This window comes from Halichoerus grypus, chromosome 4, assembly GCF_964656455.1.
Source record: "Halichoerus grypus chromosome 4, mHalGry1.hap1.1, whole genome shotgun sequence".
NCBI lineage: Eukaryota > Metazoa > Chordata > Mammalia > Carnivora > Phocidae > Halichoerus > Halichoerus grypus.
The window spans coordinates 14,729,143-14,747,280 of record NC_135715.1 but is presented as its reverse complement, the minus strand read 5'-3'; the positions used below and the strand labels follow the sequence as shown (position 1 = coordinate 14,747,280).

Genomic DNA, 18,138 nt, shown 5'->3' with positions numbered 1-18,138 from the left:
GTTTGCCAGACCCTCCGTGCCAGCTCGGGAGGGCTGCTGGGACCAGAGGGCAGGCGATGGAGCAGAGACCTCAGCCCTCGCCCTCTTTGGTCCCCTCTGACAAAAACCTCTTCTGGGCAGAACAGAGTGTGGCAACAAACCATTTGCTCCCCAGGTTTACAGACCTGGCTCTGGAAGGGAGCCACATTCATCCGGAGGCTGGGAAATGTTTTCCTTGGTCTGTGGCTGGGCTGATGTTGGTGTGCTTCCTTCTTGTCCACAGCAGGATGGCACTAGGGAAAGCAAACAAAATAGAAGCCTTTCTCAATGAGAAGGACCCAGGAATCGAGGCCTGAAGCAAGGGAGGAGCTTCTGGGGGAGGGTAGGGGTGAGGAGAGCCTGTGGGGAAGCTGGCTAGCTCCAGGGACCTGCCAAGTATTATTACAGTGTCCTACGGAAATGAGAGAAAGACCAAACAAGCTGTGTCCGTTCTGACTTCTTCTAGTCCCTTGCTTGTCCTAGGCAGGTCTTAGTGTTGGCCTTGATTGTGGTGATCAGGAATTTGTTTCCATTTCCTTTTATTTGAGTCCCTGTGGGCCAGGTGATAGGGCGACACAGAAGTGAATTTACTCAAGGAATTTATTTTCTCTAGCTTGAGGTGTATGTATAAATAATGTCAGAGGGAGTGGTAAGTGTTATGGGCATAGTAAGAGAGGTATACTGTATTACAGAACGCTATGGAGATTTAGGGAATGGAAGGTATATTTTCACACGTGTAATCAAGTAGGTCATTTAAGCTGTGTCTCAGAGATCGAGTAGGATTTGGACATATGAAGGTGACAGTGTGTGATGTAAACTCCAGGCCTTAAATCATGTAATTTCTAGTATTTATTTTTTGCTTAGTGTAAATAAGTCATGAAAGTACTCCATGTTCATTGTGACACATTTTGGAGTACGTATATACAGTATAAAGAAGAAAACCCGATCTGTCTGCCCAGGTAGCCGCTGTTGACCAATGGTGAATTTCCTTTTCCGTTCAGAGGCAGTCACTTAAGCGTCAGAAATCCTTAGGTATCAAATCATTCTTATGGCCAGACCCACATGTTTAATCCATTGCACATTCTAAGTTGAATATGAACTGAACCTAAAGATAATCTGTATCATGTATGCTCTAAATGCAGTTACTCTGTTTCTTACTTTTTCTTCAGGCTAATTACAGTCTTTTGTAGGAAATACCCTGTATACAGCTGCTGAATGTGCTCCTTTTCCCTTGTCTTCCAAGCAAAATTGACCAGGAAAGAAATTTCAGTGATGCTTAGCTGTGATATATGGGTTATTTTTGGTTTTTTCTTAGATTTGAGAAAAAAATTAAATTTTTTTTTATTGTTAAAATGCCCAGTTCTCTTAGTTTTTCAAAAATATAACTACAATAAAATATGTAGTACAATAAAATGCATATTTCAAAATTTACCGTTTTGACATTTGTGAGTGTACGAAGTTGTGGCACTGAGTGCATTGACATTGTGGTACAGCCCACACCCCCGTCCGTCTCCAGAGCTTTTTCATCATCCCAAACTGAAACTCCGTACCCATCGAGCAGTTGTTCCCCATTTCTCTCTGTCTGCGTTTCTCTCCTTCCCTCTTTTCCTTTCTTTTTATAATAGCCATCCTAATGGATGTGAAGTGGTATCTTGGTGTGGTTTTGATTTGCATTTCCCTAATGATTAGCGATGGTAAACATCTTTCCGTGTGCTTTTGGCCATTTGTACACCTTCTTTCGTACGTTGTACAGCCTCCTCTCTCCTCCTGGTCCACCTTTGCCCAGCAGTACTTCAGGTAGTTTAATGCCATTAACAACTGCTCAAAACCAGGATTTTCAATGATTATATACTATCCTGCCATACAGATTCCCACTTGTCATGTTTTTCAAATGATAAGACCTTCAGGGGTAGAACTTTCGGAGAGTTTTAGTTGTAAATCTTATAATGATGGAACATCTGTGTGCATAAATAAATGTTTATTTGTTTAAGACACATGGCTGGATTTGGTCAAGAACATACATGTTTCAAAATTGCTTTCTAGAAGGCCTGTTTGGCAGCACAAGGTTTGCTTCTAATTGTAGGCACTGAGCAGAGTGGAATTAGCTCAAAACCTAACGCATCCATCTGTTTTCCTTCTTTCAAATATTGTTAACTCAGTTAGTCCTGCTCTCATTTCCATTCTCCTCCTTTGTCCTAAGATTTGTACCTTTATTTCTTCACTGCCATTTTAGTTGGAATTTGTGAGGGAGCAGAGATTGCACTTTTTATTTTTTATTTTTTTTTTAAAGATTTTATTTATTTGACAGAGAGAGACACAGCGAGAGCGGGAACACAAGCAGGGGGAGTGGGAGAGGGAGAAGCAGGCTTCCCACTGAGCAGGGAGCCCCATGTGGGACTCGATCCCGGGACTCCAGGATCATAACCTGAGCCGAAGGCAGTCGCTTAACCAACTGAGCCACACAGGAGCCCTGCACTTTTTTTTTTTTTTTAAAGATTTTATTTATTTGAGAGAGAGCGCGAGTGAGCGTGAGCCAGGGGGAGGGGCAGAGGGAGAGGGAGCCTGATGCGGGGCTGATGCGGGGCTCGATCCCAGGACCCTGGGATCATGACCTGAGCCAAAGGCATACGCTTAACCACCTGAGCCACCCAGTTGCCCTGAGATTGCACATTTAATATGTCAGTTTAATTGGAAGTCTATAATTTTCTAAAGTCCTATGAATAAGGCATAGTCACATTCTCAATCAGCATTTTACTTAAGGAAATTTTGGCAAAGACAAAGACTGAATTGCATACTTATAGAAGTTATGAGTTGAATATAGTTAATATTTTAACCCAGAGGTTGGCAAACTTTTTCTTTAAAGAGCCAGATAGTGAATTCTTTTCAGATAATGAATATTTAAGCTTTGTAGCCATATAGTCTCTGTGTGCATATTTTTTTATTTTTATTTTTTGGCAACTCTTTAAAAATATAAAAGTATTCTTTTTTTTTTTTAAAGAATTTATTTATTTGATACAGAGAGAGAGGGAACACAAACAGGGGGAGCAGCAGAGGGAGAGGGAGAAGCAGACTCCCCAGTGAGCAGGGAGCCTGATACGGGTAAGACTGATGAATCACAGACCTGTACCCCTGAAACAAATAATACATTAGGTCATGAGCCCTAGGATCATGACCTGAGCTGAAGGCAGACGCTTAACTGACGGAATCACCCAGGCATCCCAGTCCTGTTCTGGCTTTATTTGCAGTGATCTTGCTACTCAACATGATGCATTATTGATGAAGAAAATTTTTTTTTTTTTAAGACTTTATTTTAGAGAGAGAGCACTCAAGCAGGTGCAAGAGAAAGAGCAAGCGGGAGGAGGGGCAGAGAGGGAGGGAGGGAGGGAGAAGGGAGAGAATCTCAGGCAGACTCTGTGCTGAGCGCAGAGCCCTATATGGGGCTCAATTCCACAACCCTGAGATCATGACCTGAGCCGAAACCAGGCGTTAGATGCTTAACCGACTGAGCCACACAGGTGCCCCTCCTTAATACCTTTCTTAAGAGAATTGCAAGCTCAAGTACTGTTCAGGTTATTTGGGTTTTGAGTAAATTACCAAGAGCCAATACTTACTATTTTAATTTTCAGATGGTGACCCAGATAACTATATTGCTTACTATCGGAGAGCTACTGTCTTTTTAGCTATGGGCAAATCAAAAGCAGCACTTCCTGATTTAACTAAAGTGATTGAATTGAAGATGGATTTCACTGCGGTAAGTGCATCTAAACTTTCTTTAAAGGAGAACTTATGGGAATTTGGAAGAGGTAATTTGTCTTTTAAGGTGAGGACCAGCCTGCTAGACATAGCTGGAGGACAGAGAAAGCAGCTGTGGTGTAGAGGACTGGGCAATAAGAAAAACTCAAAGTTTCTGCAATCAAAGGTCTGTGTGAAAAGAGGAACAGTGGGTGCAGCCGCTGATTTTTAGAAGCTTGGCAGTGGTGTTAGCTTTGTGGTTTAGAAAGACCTCTTAATCTCAGGAAACAAACTGAGGGTTGCTGGAGTGGAAAGGGGTGGGAGGGATGGGGTGGCTGGGGGATGGACATTGGGAAGGGTATGTGCTATGGTGAGCACTGTGAATTGTGTAAGACTGATGAATCACAGACCTGTACCCCTGAAACAAATAATACATTATATGTTAAAAAAAGAAGATAGTAGGAAGGGAAAAATAAAGGGGGGGAAATCGGAGAGGGAGACGAACCATGAGACTATGGACTCTGAGAAACAAACTTGAGGGTTCTAGAGGGGAGGGGGTGGGGGATGGGTTAGCCCGGTGTTGGGTATTAAAGAGGGCACGTATTGAATGGAGCACTGGGTGTTATACGCAAACAATGAATCATGGAATACTACATCAAAAACTAATGAAGTAATGTATGGTGATTAACATAACATAATAAAATTTAAAAAAAGCTGTTGAATTAAAAGGCTGTCAGGTGACTGATAATAGTTCCAATTAAGGCTGTAGCAGGAGGAATAAAGAAAAGGAGATAGGTCAGTTAAGCAGTGGTTTGTGGTGAGGACACAGTCGTGAATTAGACTGATCCTCCCCTGCAACCAACACAGAAGCTTCAGAAATGGAGGAATTTGTAGTCTAATGGGATATCCTGATGATTGGCAGGTCAGCATAATGGCTTAAAATAATAGGATAAGTTAGATGGTTTCAAAATTAATTTGGTAACTCATTTATTGTTTGTATCTTGCCATATTCCAAAAAGGACTAGGGATAACTGATTAGGTATGGGTGAATGTTTGGTTTGAAATATTATTTTAGGATGGAATTCCCAAATGTCAGATTTTTTTCTGTTACTTTACCTAGCTAAGCACAACCTTTCACAAAGGTTAAGTAGTTCATTTTCCTAGTATTATAGTAGCTATTAGGTAGTTGAAGTGGCTTTCATCTTGCTTTTTATGTGTGTTGATGCACTTAACAGAGGATTAGGGACATTTTTATGTATTGTAAAAGTAATATATAAGTTTTAGTGGACTATCAATGTGTTTTCTGTCTTATGGTCACATTGGTCATCAGAGAGTTGGTATTCTTAGAAGAGCAAAGGGTTGTGCAAGCATCACCACTGTCTAGTTCCAGAACACTTTTGTCACCCCCAAAAGAAATCTAGTACCTATTAGCAGCCCCTCCCCATTTATGCCCTGGTCTTTGGCAACCACGTATCTTTCTGTCTGCATGGATTTACTTATTTGGACATTTCATATGAATGAAATTATACAGTACGTGGCCTTTTGTGTCTGATCTTTTTCACTATGCATATTGTTTCCAGGGTCCATCCATGTTGTAGCATGTGTCAACACTTCATTCCTTTTTATGGTTAGATAATATTCCACTGTATGGATAGATCACATTTGCTTATTGATTTATTAGTTGGTGGGAGTTTGGGTTGTTGCCACTTTTTAGCTATTGCTATGAATATTACATGTACAAGATTTTGTATGGACACCTATTTTCAATTTTTGGGGATATAGCACAAAAAGTATTTTTAAGAAAGCATACTTTAATAAAAGTAATACACATTCAGTGGTTCCAGGACTTGTTCTCAAGAGTGCCTTGTCAAGTGAACATTGGAAAAATAAATATTTCATTAATGCTTCATTAGCGCATTTGGTTTTATTCTTTGTGCTTAAAGAAAATTTGGAAATGCATGGTACTCGGAACACCTTTTCTTTTTTCTAGGCAAGATTACAGAGAGGTCACTTATTACTCAAACAAGGAAAACTTGATGAAGCAGAAGATGATTTTAAAAAAGTGGTAAGTTCAGTTTGTATTTGGTTTTATGAAGATGTTGAACATCTTTATGAAGATGAGTGAATATATTGGACTTTTTTTTTTTTTTTTTAAGATTTTATTTATTTATTTGAGAGAGAGAATGAGAGAGAGAGAGAGCACATGAGAGGGGGTAGGGTCAGAGGGAGAAACAGACTCCCTGCTGAGCAGGGAGCCCAATGCGGGACTCGATCCTGGATCTCCAGGATCATGACCTGAGCCGAAGGCAGTCGCTTAACCAACTGAGCCACCCAGGCGCCCCTATATTGGACTTTTTATAGTAAGACATTTAGCAATAACTTTATAGCTAAAAGGGAAAATCATCTGATTTGTGTATATAAAAATCACAGTTTCTGAATTAATACATAGTGACTGACATGAGGGAATCACTTTAATAGTTGGAAGATAAAATATGTGGAAAGAATATATAATTTTTTTTTTTAAGATTTTATTTATTTGAGAGAGAGAAAGAGAGCATGAGAGAGGAGAGGGTCAGAGGGAGAAGCAGACTCCCACTGAGCAGGGAGCCCGACATGAGGCTCGATCCCAGGACCGTGGGATCATGACCTGAGCCGAAGGCAGTCACTTAACCAACTGAGCCACTCAGGCGCTCAATAATACGTAATTTTAATTCAGTTTATATAGCTCACATGTTCTGCTTTGTTTTCCGTGAGAATCTAGAGATGTCAGCTGAACTATTCTAAAAGTGCTTGGGAAACCCTTCATTTGATTTGAAAGGAATAATGAGACATTCTTAAAACGGAATTTTGTAATTACCCATATGGCTATTTTACAATGTGTAAAGTGTTTTGCATTTGTTGGGGGATGGTACAGATTACATGTAATTGAAAAATGATTTGGAGAGATAGCCAAAGTCTTCATTCCCTCATGAAGCTTATTTTAAGACCTGCATTTTTATTCTGTCTGGATTTGTTTTTGGAGTGGTCTAGAAAGAGCATATATACAGTGGGCCTTTGAACAAAATGGGTTTGAACTGCATGGGTCCACTTATATGTGGACTGTTTAAGTAGTGTATATGTATTTTTTCTTCCTTATGATTTTTTTAATAAAATTTTCTTTTCTCTAGTGTACTTTATTATAAGAATACAGTATATAATACATATAACATTTGAAATATATGTTAATTGACTGTTATTGATAAGGCTTCTGGTAAACAGTAGGCTACTAGTAGTTAAGTTTTGGAGGAGTCAAGTTGTATGTGGATTTGACTGTATGGGGTGGGTGGTGCTGGTGCCCCAACCCTAAGGGTCAGCTGTATAAACCTCATCGTTCATTATTTGCATTTTTGTACTTTATAAAAATGCTTAGTTATGAGATGATAACCACTATGAATATAAAACTGAAATTTCTGCTATTTTCATAACCTTTGTCACAATGCTCAGTCATATGCAGAGAAATCCAAAAAACATTAGACTTAATTGTATTAAAATCTAATCAGTAGCTGTCTCATGGTTTCAGTAAAACTGGATGTTCCTTTATGTTTGTCTAATTTTCCTTACTATTTGGGAAGATGCTTGAGAGCAGGCTGAAGGACAGGTGGTGGGGAGGCCATGGTGTTGGGGTCACCTTGCCCCAGCCCAGTTCTTGTACATAGCAAGTGTTGTGAGAAATTTGTTGAATGGATGGATGAATGATAAAGCATAAGAATGGGTTTCCTTCTTTTTAACAGATGGTTAAATCTATTACTTAGAACTTTTTTCCAATCACAACATTAGAGTAGCCTTTTAGAAATAACACAATTTAGAATAAAGCTTTAGCAAAAATTAATCCTTACTGGGCAATGGATGTATCCTTTTGGAGAAGTGAGTTCTTGGAACTCTGGGTATGTCTTGATTAATGTCTTTTCTGTGATTGATATTAAAACCTCTCGGAAACAAGAAGGGGGACTTTCATGAGACTTTACACTTTTAGATTGTTTTCTGACAGTCATACTTCCGCTAGTGTGTTCTTAAAACCACCCTTGCTATTATTATTACAGGATTCTTCCATGAGAATGTGCAGCTGTACTGAATGATTTTTTATTTTTAGTTGAAATTTTTATTGACATAATTGTAGATTCACATACAGTTGTAATTAATGATACAGAGAGATCCTGTGTACCTTTACCCAATACCCACTTTTCCCCAGTGATAATGTCTTGTAAACCTGTAGTCCGATATTACAACCAGGATACTGAATTGATACAATTTACCTGTCTATTCAGTTTTCCTCAGTTTTAGTAGTAGTGTTCACTTGTTTGTGTGTGTTTAATTCAGTACCCTTTTTCTTTACACTGCAGTTAACATACTGAGTGCTTCTGTTGCCACAAGGATCCCTCCTCTTGCCCCTTTATAACCACACCCACTTCCCTCACATACTGTTCCGGCCCCTCATCCATAACTTTGGACAACCACTAGTTTGTGATTCATTTCTTAAATTTTGACATTTCAAAAATGTTGCATACATGGACTTAAAACATTATATAAACTTTTGGCATTGACTTTTTTACTCAGTAGAATTCCCTGAAGATTCACCAGATTGTTGCATATATATCCCTTTGCTTGTTTAATTGCTAAGTATTCCATGGTATGTGTATGTCACCTTTTATCCATTCATCAATGGATGGACCTTTGGGTTGTTTCTACTTTTTCACTATTATCAATAAAACTGCAGGGCGCCTGGGTGGCTCAGTCGTTTAGTGTCTGCCTTCGGCTCAGGTCATGATCCCTGGGTCCTGGGATCGAGCCTTGCATCGAACTCCCTGCTCAGCAGGGAGCCTGCTTCTCCCTCTCTCACTCCTCCTGCTTATGTTCCCTCTCTCGCTGTGTCTGTCTCTGTCAAATAAATAAATAAAATCTTAAAAAAAAACCCAAAAAACTGCTATGAACATTCTTTTTTCTTTTTCTTTCCCTTTTTTTTTTTTTTTTTTTTTTTTGGCTATGAACATTCTTGTACAGGTTTTAGTGTGAACAGAAGTTTTCATTTTCCTGGGATAAATGCCTAGAAGTACAATTTCTGGGTTGTATCATAATTGCCTGTTTAGTTTTAGAATGAACCACCAAATTGCTTTTTAGAGTGACTGTGCCATTTTGTGTTCCTCTGCATCCTTGCCAGTATGTGGTTTTGTCACTGTTTTTTATTTTAGCTATTCGGAGAAGTTTGTAGTGACAGCTCATTGTTTTTTTAATTTGTATTTCCCTAATGTTTAATGATCTATTCTTGTGATTATTTGTCATCCTTTTTGGTGTAAAGCTGGTTCATGTCTTTTGCCCATGTTCTAATTGGATTGTTTGCTTTTTTACTATTGTGTTTTGGAAGTTCTCTATGTATTTTAAATACTTTATCACATGTGTGGTCTGCAAATGTGCTTGCCCAGGCCATGGCTTGTCTTGTCCTCTTCACAGGGTTTGTGAGAGAGCGAATATTTTTAATTTTGATGATGTCCAATTTATCGGTTTTCTGTTTTCTCCTATGTATAGTGTTTTTGGTGTCCTGTCTAAGAACTATTCACCAATCCCTAGGTCCCAAAGTTTTTCTCCTGTGTTTTTTAAATTAAATTAAATTAAATTTTTGAGAGAGAGAGAACATGTGTGCAAATGGCAGGGGAGGGGCAGAGGGAAAGTGAGAGAGAGAAAGAGAATCCCTAGCCTGGGTGGCTCAGTCGGTTAAGCGTCTGCCTTCGGCTTGGGTCATGATCCCAGGATGGGATTGAGCCCCGTGTCAGGCTCCCTGCTCAGCCGGAAGCCTGCTTCTCCCTCTCCTCCCTGCTTGCACTCTCTCTCTTGCTACCTCTGTCTCTCTCTCTCAAATAAATAAAATATTAAAAAAAATATTATGGTATTATCATAAAATAGATGATTTCTGGGTCTGGTTTGAAAAGATAAATTTTGTGTTATGACTGTATTTTATCTTTACCAATCAAAGAATTCTTATACTTTAATTTTTAGAGATTTTTGATTACAGATGATATATAATAACTTGTTTGCTTTATATGTTTTTACTTAAATGGGCTTTTTGTGGTATTAAGGGCATTTACCAGTCTATTAGATGTAGCAAAGATTTAATCTTACTAATAAAGTGCTATATATACAACCAGGTAAGTATACTCAGCTACATTTTACATAATGGAACAGAAGTTTGAATATACTTAATCTCTTTTTGGGCTACAGTGAGGATCTTGTTCTTTGTTGTATGTACAGGTTAGTCTGCTGCTGGCGGGTCTCCTGTAAATAAGCATCACCTCAGGTCCATACCAGCTATCGTGATCCTAAACAGTATCTTACATGGTTTAGTTTGTCTTTGAGCTATCACTGACTCCTGCTGTCCCCAGTGCATTTGGTCACTTGTTAGTTCAGTGAACACTGAGTGCATATTATTTGCAAGGCAGGGTGGTAGATGTTGGAGAGTTGCTGATGAAGAAAACTAGTCTCTGCCTTGGAAAGATTTTACTAGGGTAAGAAATAATCAGGCAAATATGATACCATATAACTAAAGTGTGGTGATTGAGCCCTACAGGAACAGACAGAATGGTCCCCTAACTTGACGGGATTTGGGGGTCTGGTCAAGAAGGGCTTTCTTAAAGGAGGGGATGTACTGGAAATCTGAATGTTAAGAAGGTGAATGAATCTGTGTTAGCAAAGTGGCTGGGAGGGCCATCCTGGCAGGAGGTGAGCATCCTTGTCATTTAAGAAAACGATGCCTCGGGTATGATGAGAGCAGGAGCTGAGAAAACTGGACAGGGAAGCAGTGGTCTGATTGCAAAGAGGACATATGTAGGCCCAGCAGCTGGGTTTTTTGGTTTTTGTTTTGTTTTTATAGTCATGGAGGCTTTATGCTGGGAATCAGGGTTTTCTTCCATAAAATCCAGGCTACTCCGGAGAATGGGTTGGAAGAAGACATGAGTGAAAGCAGTCTGATAGTGAAGCTGTTACAGTAAGTAATCCAAGTATGACTTTATGGAGGCCAAAGATTAGACTAGCGTAGGTGGGGATTGAGAGAAATAGGTAGACATTTAGGAGATTGGATCCAGAGAGATACAATGAATGGGGTAAGGGAGAAGGAAGAATTAGGTATGATGCCCAGGTTTCTGGATTGTTCAGATTGGTTACATGTCCATGAGATAGGAGCCCAGAGAGAAATTATGTAGGGGAGAAGGATGGGTAGAGAAAATACAACTCTCTTCTTTCTTTCTTTTTTTTTTTTTTTAGAGAGAGAGAGACTGTGTGTGTGTAGAGCAGCAGAGAGAGAGGGAGAGAGAGAATCTTAAGCAGGCTCCATGCCCCGTGCAGACCCTGAACCAGGGCTCGATCTCACAATCCTGAGATCATGACGTGTGCCGAAATCAAGAGGGATGCTTAACCAACTGAGCCACCCAGGCGCCCCTAAAGTTTAATTTCAGTTAGTTAACATACAGTGCTAAATTAGTTTCACATGTACAATATAGTAATTCAGAACTTTCATACATCACTCTGTGTTCATCACCCCAAGTGCAGAAGCTTTTTATTTTGATGTAGTTCCAATAGTTTATTTTTGATTTTATTTCCCTTGCCTCAGGAGGCATATCTAGAAAGTGACTTTGAGCCACAGAATCCCCCTGTGTATAAAAGGGGGATAATCCAAAATGTCCTTTAGGTTTTTTGGTTTAGCTTAGAATAGGGCCTGAAATACAGAAAGCTCTTAGTAAATGTTTTCTCCTGTCATGATTGATCTTCATCATTGCCATCATCCAAAGCAAGACTTCTGGCAAGTTATATAATCATTCAATTTCTTTATCTAAAATTAGAGATCGTACAACCTAGCTCATAGGTTAAATGAATTAGTATTAAATGAAAAACAAAAATAGGCATTCATTTTAGGCATTAAGACATATATCCTGTTCTTCAGCAGTTTACCCTTTAGTTGGAAGAAATAAGCCCTAAATATGTGAAAAGTTAATAGCACAGAGATATTTATAAAAAGTGACATATAAGCTTGTCTAGATAACAAGATAAGATTAAGAATGATACATGAGGGGCGCCTGGGTGGCTCAGTTGTTAAGCATCTGCCTTCGGCTCGGGTCAGGATCCCAGGGCCCTGGGATTGAGCCCCACATCGGGCTCTCTGCTCTGCGGGAAGCCTGCTTCTCCCTCTCCCACTCTCCCTGCTTGTGTTCCCTCTCTCACTGTGTTTCTCTCTGTCAAATAAATAAATAAAATCTTTAAAAAAAAAAAAAGAATGATACATGACTAGAAGTTGGGAGACCCACCCCACTTTTTCCTGATTAGCTGGTGTGATGTTGGGCAAGTTACCATTTGTGAGACTCAGTATTTTCATTTATAAAGTGGGAGTTCGTTGAGCAAGATGATTTCTTAGATTACTTCCTTGTTAAGAGTTTTTTTTTTTTTTTAAAGATTTTATTTATTTATTTAATTGAGAGAGAGAGAGACAGCGAGAGAGGGAATACAAGCAGGGGGAGTAGGAGAGGGAGAAGCTCCGCAGGAAGCCTGCTTCTCCCTCTCCCACTCCCCCTGCTTGTGTTCCCTCTCTCGCTGTCTCTCTCTCTGTCAAATAAATAAAATCTTTTTAAAAAATTAATAAGTGGTATTTTTTACATTTTTGCAAATCTCTTTAATGTTTGGCTTACTTGAAGACAATCAGGTTCCCAGATCTGATTTATATTTTGGTTGAAGTATTACTGAAGAAAATGTGGCTCACACATTTAAGTGGTTGGAAAAGGAAGAATGTTTTAATAATCGTTTTATGTAGTTGTGGATATTCTTTGATGTTATACCAAACTCCAGTAGTTATTGTTGGTTAGTTGCAGTGTGGACTCTGAAATCTTATGAGTGAACTTTTAGTACTCTGTCATAATGAAATCCATTAGTTTATCCTGCACTTTGAATGCGTTGTCTTTTATCCATATATACTTTTGTCCCCACAGACCTCTGAAAGGGTATTAAGGATTCCCGAGGGTCCCTGGATCACACTCCAGTTGCTGCTATAGGGTATATACCCAAGAGGATAGTTGCTGCTTTGAAAGTTATGGGCATTTTTAACCTGGCCAGACAGTTAGGCACCCTCCTGTTAAGTGGTTATCCAGACGTATATTCCCACCAGCGGCGTAGGAGGGTTCCATGTGCCCCATATCTTCCACAACACTTGGTATGAACAGGGTAATTTTCGCTGGCTTGGTTAGTATAAGAAATGCAACTTGATGTCTTTTGTGTCTATTTCTATTAGATTCTGTTTATCCAACTGTTCCTTTTCTTCAGTCCACCCTTCTCTTCCCTCCTGCAGCTGATTTAGATTTTTCTTCCTTATTCTGTTCTTTCTATACTGTTATACATACTGTGTCTTTTTCTCTTAGTCATTACTCAGGAATTTCAACATGCATGCTTAATAAGGTTTACAGGTAATCACTAGCTTCCTCTAGAAAATTACAAGTACCTTAAAACACTAACTCAATCACCTACCCCTTGACTTGGATACAATTGCTTTTCAAAAGTTGGGTCTTACTTTTTCTTTTTATTGACATTCAAATTAGTTGGTATTACTTTTTTTTTTTTTTAAAAGATTTTATTTATTTGAGAGAGAGAATGAGATAGAGAGAGCATGAGAGGGGGGAGGGTCAGAGGGAGAAGCAGACTCCCCGCCGAGCAGGGAGCCCAATGTGGGACTCGATCCCGGGACTCCAGGATCATGACCTGAGCCGAAGGCAGTCGCCCAACCAACTGAGCCACCCAGGCGCCCAGTTGGTATTATTTTTGTATAGTTCCCTTAACAAAGACTGCAGAAAGAATTTGTGAAGGCAAATTTTAGAAGTCACTGGGGAATGTTCCAGTATACCTCAAATATTACATATTTTTCTATGTTATCAATTAGTATCAAATGAAAAATGTAAATTTGTGCTACCTACCTCTTAAAACCATAATTAAATTTAATAGAGTTGGAAAGATTAATTTCTTGAGCAACAAGTGGTTTGGTGAATGTATTTTATGCCAAAATCTAATTTTATTTTGACCTTGAGTCAAATTAAGCTCTTATTATTCTGAGACTTTTTTTTTCTTAAGATTTTATTTATTTGAGAGAGAGAGTGCATGGGGTAGAGAGGCGTGGAGGAGCAGAGGGAGAGGGACAAGCAGACTCTGTCTGCACTGAGCACAGAGCCCGAGGCGGGGCTCGATCTCACGACCCTGAGATCACAGCTGAGCCAAAACCATTAGAGTCAGATGCTCAACCGACTGAGCCACCCAGGTGCTATTCTGGGACTTTAATTATGCAAACTTTCATAGAGGGCACCCAGTTTAAGTTGGCTGATATGTAATGCAATGGGAGGGAAATAAATTGAATAGCCATTTAAAGTATTGCATTCTGTCCTCATTGTCAATTTATATACTATAGAAAGTTCAAAAAAGGAGCTTGGAATTTTTATTAGCATTTTTTGGAGTACTTGCTATGTGTTGCATGAAGTATCTTTTTAATTTCTCAGTGACTATTCCTCAGGGTGTAAGCATTATTGATGTAGGAAATGTTGGGGTTCAGAGCCAATGGCCAAGAAAGAATTCTCAAGACATCTTTGGTCCAAAAAAGGTGGTTATTATTAAAGCATGGCTATAGGACCCATGGGCAGAAAGCTGCACTGGGGTTCTGATGGGTGACTGATTATATACTTTGAGGTTGGGAGGGGGTTAGGGACAGTACAAACCTCCAAGGTATTTTGGAAACAAGGTTTCCAGGACCTTGAGGGGGCTTGCCATTGTTAGGAAAAGGTCATTTATTACTGTCTAGTAAAATCTTAGTCATGAGACTCTTCAGGTATGTATCAGTGGGCCATATACTTGGAGGATGATTGCTAACATGTATCTTGGCAGGGAGGGGGGTTCAGGTAGAGATAAAGGAAGTTTCCAAAGGAATTTTTATATGTTAAAGTAGACTCACAGGATCCTGGGCGTTGGGCTAAGATTGCCTTTTGCCCTTAGCAAAGTATCAACATCGAGGTACTTGAGTTCCTGGAGGAAGGTCACTCTGCTTGTTTCAAGGACTTGTCAATGGGCTATAAATAGTAAGGAAATTTAATTTTTTCTTTTGCCTTTGTTTCCCACATCATTATTATCCCCCCCCCTTTTTGGTGAAGATAATGTAAATAATATACAGATAATAAGTGATAAAATCAAGGTTTGGGCGTAGGTGTTTTTTTTTTCCCCCATTTAGACTTTATTTTAAAACATTAATAACACAAAATCTGTTTGGCAATATTCACAATCTAGCCATTGAAAAATAGTAAAGTACTATATTATCTATTGCTGCTAAACAGATTACTCAAAGTTAGCAGCTTAAAGCAACACATGGCTCATGGGGTCAGGAATCCAGGCAGGTTGAGCTGGGTGCTCTGCTTCGGGGTCTCTCCTAGGCCACAGGCAAGGTGTCGGGTAAGCTTGCAGTATTATCTGAAGATTTGGCTGGTGGAAGAACTGCTTCCAAACTCATTTCATTGTAGGCAGGATTTAATTCCTCTTGAGCTGTTAGACTTGAGGCCTCTGTCTTTTTCTGAGTGTTGGCTAGCGGCTTCCCTTGGTTCTTTCTTTTGTGGGCCTCTCCATAAAGCATCTCACAGCATGGCGGCTTGCTTCATCCGGGTGAGCAGGTGAGAAGACAAGAGACTGCCAGCAAGAGAGAATGAGTGCTAGTCAGATGGAAGCCACAGTGTTTTGTACCTAACTAAGGAAATGACATCCTGTCACCTCTCTCATATTCTGTTTGTTAAAGGGAGTTACCAGCTCCATCCTATACTCTAGGGGAGGGGATCACACAAAGGTATGAATTCCAGGTCTTTTGGGGCCATCTTAGAAGTCTACCCACTACAATTATCGACCCATTGTTTTCATTTGAAGTCCCAGAAATAGGGGTGTATTTAGATTAGAGAGTGGCTCATCCCTTTTAACAAACCCCCATCCCATAGCTATTACGGGTTTTTATCCAGAAGCTCAGTGATCACAGTAAATGGTAAGAAATAAGAAATAAATTAATGTCATAGGTAGAGGTTTGTCTGAGAGGGTCAGAAATATGAAACACTAAAGAAGAGAAGGGTTATGAAGAGACATGAAAAAAAGAGGGAGGGAAATGCTAGCAGGGTCCAGTCTCCACATGTACATACCCTAGGAGGAGTCCCCACCTGCAGTAAGAGTGAAAATGTTCATCTCCCTTAACTTACTTTGAAACTTCTCAGGGTTATAAGTCCTTAGTTTGTTTTTCAGACTCCTGTCTTACCTCCTTGCAAGAATCCCCTCCTTCTCTCCTAGCTCCCTCTATCCTCGAAGAGGTCCAGAGGACCTGACCTCACTCCCTCTTTCCCATTCCCGTTGTCTGAGCACTGAGTGAGGTTGAGCCCTCCATCCTCAACCTCAAGCTTTAGGGCTTTCCCTGCTCTCACCTTCCAATAAGGAAAATCGTGTGGTAGAGATCAGACTCTAAAGTTTGAGGGAAAAAAGGATGCAAATCCCATCCAGAAGAGGCAGTCTCTAATACAGTCTAATGTATTCTGTTCAAAAAGGAGCAGTAATGTACATATAGGAAACAAGTTAATCAGTAAATTACCTTTATCCAGAGCAAAGGACATACACATTTGTCTTTCTTCCGATGTGGTCTGCCAGAGGTGTTCAAGACCATCCTGATGATGACAGAACAGTCATAGGTTAGCATGCCATGGCTTACAGCAACTCCCTTCACCTGGGGAATTCAGTCATGCAGGGACAGTCCTCCTCAGAGCAAGCTGAGGTTGTTAATTCCTAGTTACCTATGAATACTTGGAGCCCTGTCCATTCTGTCAAAAGCCAGTGGTTTAAACAGACAAAACAATACCTAAAGTATCCAAAAAACAAAATGGAGAAATATAGAGCCTCTACTCAGAAATAGTATTCTTGAGGTTTCTCATTTGGAGTGTTCTCTACTACCAGGTAGCTAGTGGTGGGGGTGTTTTTTAGCTAAAAGGGGGAGCAGTGTGATTGGTCAGTTGAAGGAGAGACATTTCTAGAAACAATCTACCAATGGCTGTACCTCACCCAAAATAGGAACCTATCAACTACAATTCCCATCTTTAGTAAGAATATTCGATTTCAGGAATTATTACACATAAACTATAATCGCCAGGAAAAAAGTCCCCCTTTGCCCAAGTCAGAGCTTTTTAATGTAGGCACCCAATTTTTCTAAGCCATGAAGCTTAAGATTTTCCATTTGGAGGAAGAAATTGTTAAGAGTCGCTGTGCCTGAGGCCGGTCTGGTAGTAGGAATGAACTATAAGCAGACACAAGGGATCTTAAAAGGTTGACAGAAATGGTCTAAAACTGTGGTAGTGGGTACATACTTGCTAAATATGTTAAAAATCAGAATTGCACACTCAAAATGGATGAGTTTTATGGTATGAATTATACCTTGATAAAGTTATTGAAAAAGAGAAATGTGTAGACCTCTTAAAACTCTGTCTTTTTAATGTAAGGTATTACTCTCTCATTTTTCCCCATAAATTCTTCCTTTCTCCTTACACCTTAGCCTCTCTGGTATCAAATCTTCGTCCTATAACCTCTAAAAAACGTGCCCTCTCCTCAGTTTCCCTGTTTTTCATTATTTTGGTAAAATTATACTTAAAAATACATATTTAGGAAATAGAGCTGGAAGGCAGAATACATGAAACTCACATGACTCTGCCGAGCTGTACCTAAGAGTGAGGCAAGAGCTCTCCATACTTCGTTCTTCTCTGCCCTTTCGAGTTCCTAAATGTGTTTGCTTCCTGGTCAGGTTCGGGGGACCCAGGTCTTTTGCCCCCGGCTTCCAGCTCACGCCTGTGTACTGTCCACCCGAGTGGAGGCAAAGATGCCCTCCTGCTGGTCAGCCCCATGGCAAGTCCTGGGAGGAGCTGGTGTGGCCGGCGTCTCTTTACCCTTTGCCTCCAGTGAACTGCAGGATTTAAAATGGTCAGATAGTGGTGTGTACGGCAGGTGTTAGATTTAAGGGATTAAAAATTTCTCGTTAATTTCTCATTCTTACAGCTCAAATCTAACCCAAGTGAAAATGAAGAAAAGGAAGCCCAGTTGCAACTTGTGAAATCTGACGAAATGCAGCGTTTGCGCTCCCAAGCACTAGATGCTTTCGCGAGCTCAGATCACACTGCTGCTGTCACCTTCCTTGATAAGATTTTAGAGGTGAGTTTCTCAGACACTGCGGCTGGCAGGTCTGACACACACTGCTTTTACTCTAAGGCGTGTTTGTGCACTTTGACATGTTACGTATTACACGAAACCTAGATAGGATAAAATCAGATTGATCTTTGGGCTTTT

At 39.9% G+C, this 18,138-nt stretch overlaps 1 protein-coding gene across 2 annotated transcripts in view; it reads left to right on the top strand.

Annotated features, from left to right (window-relative positions):
* DNAJC3 (DnaJ heat shock protein family (Hsp40) member C3) overlaps nucleotides 1-18,138 on the top strand; it is an 88,285-nt gene that overhangs the window by 45,206 nt on the left and 24,941 nt on the right. For both annotated transcript variants that reach the window (XM_078070186.1, XM_036080089.2), the window contains exons 3-5: nucleotides 3,645-3,769; nucleotides 5,741-5,815; nucleotides 17,851-18,003. In XM_078070186.1, the coding sequence (XP_077926312.1) occupies nucleotides 3,701-3,769; nucleotides 5,741-5,815; nucleotides 17,851-18,003 (297 nt within the window). In that variant the 5' untranslated portion in view covers nucleotides 3,645-3,700. The remainder of the gene's footprint in view (nucleotides 1-3,644; nucleotides 3,770-5,740; nucleotides 5,816-17,850; nucleotides 18,004-18,138) is intronic.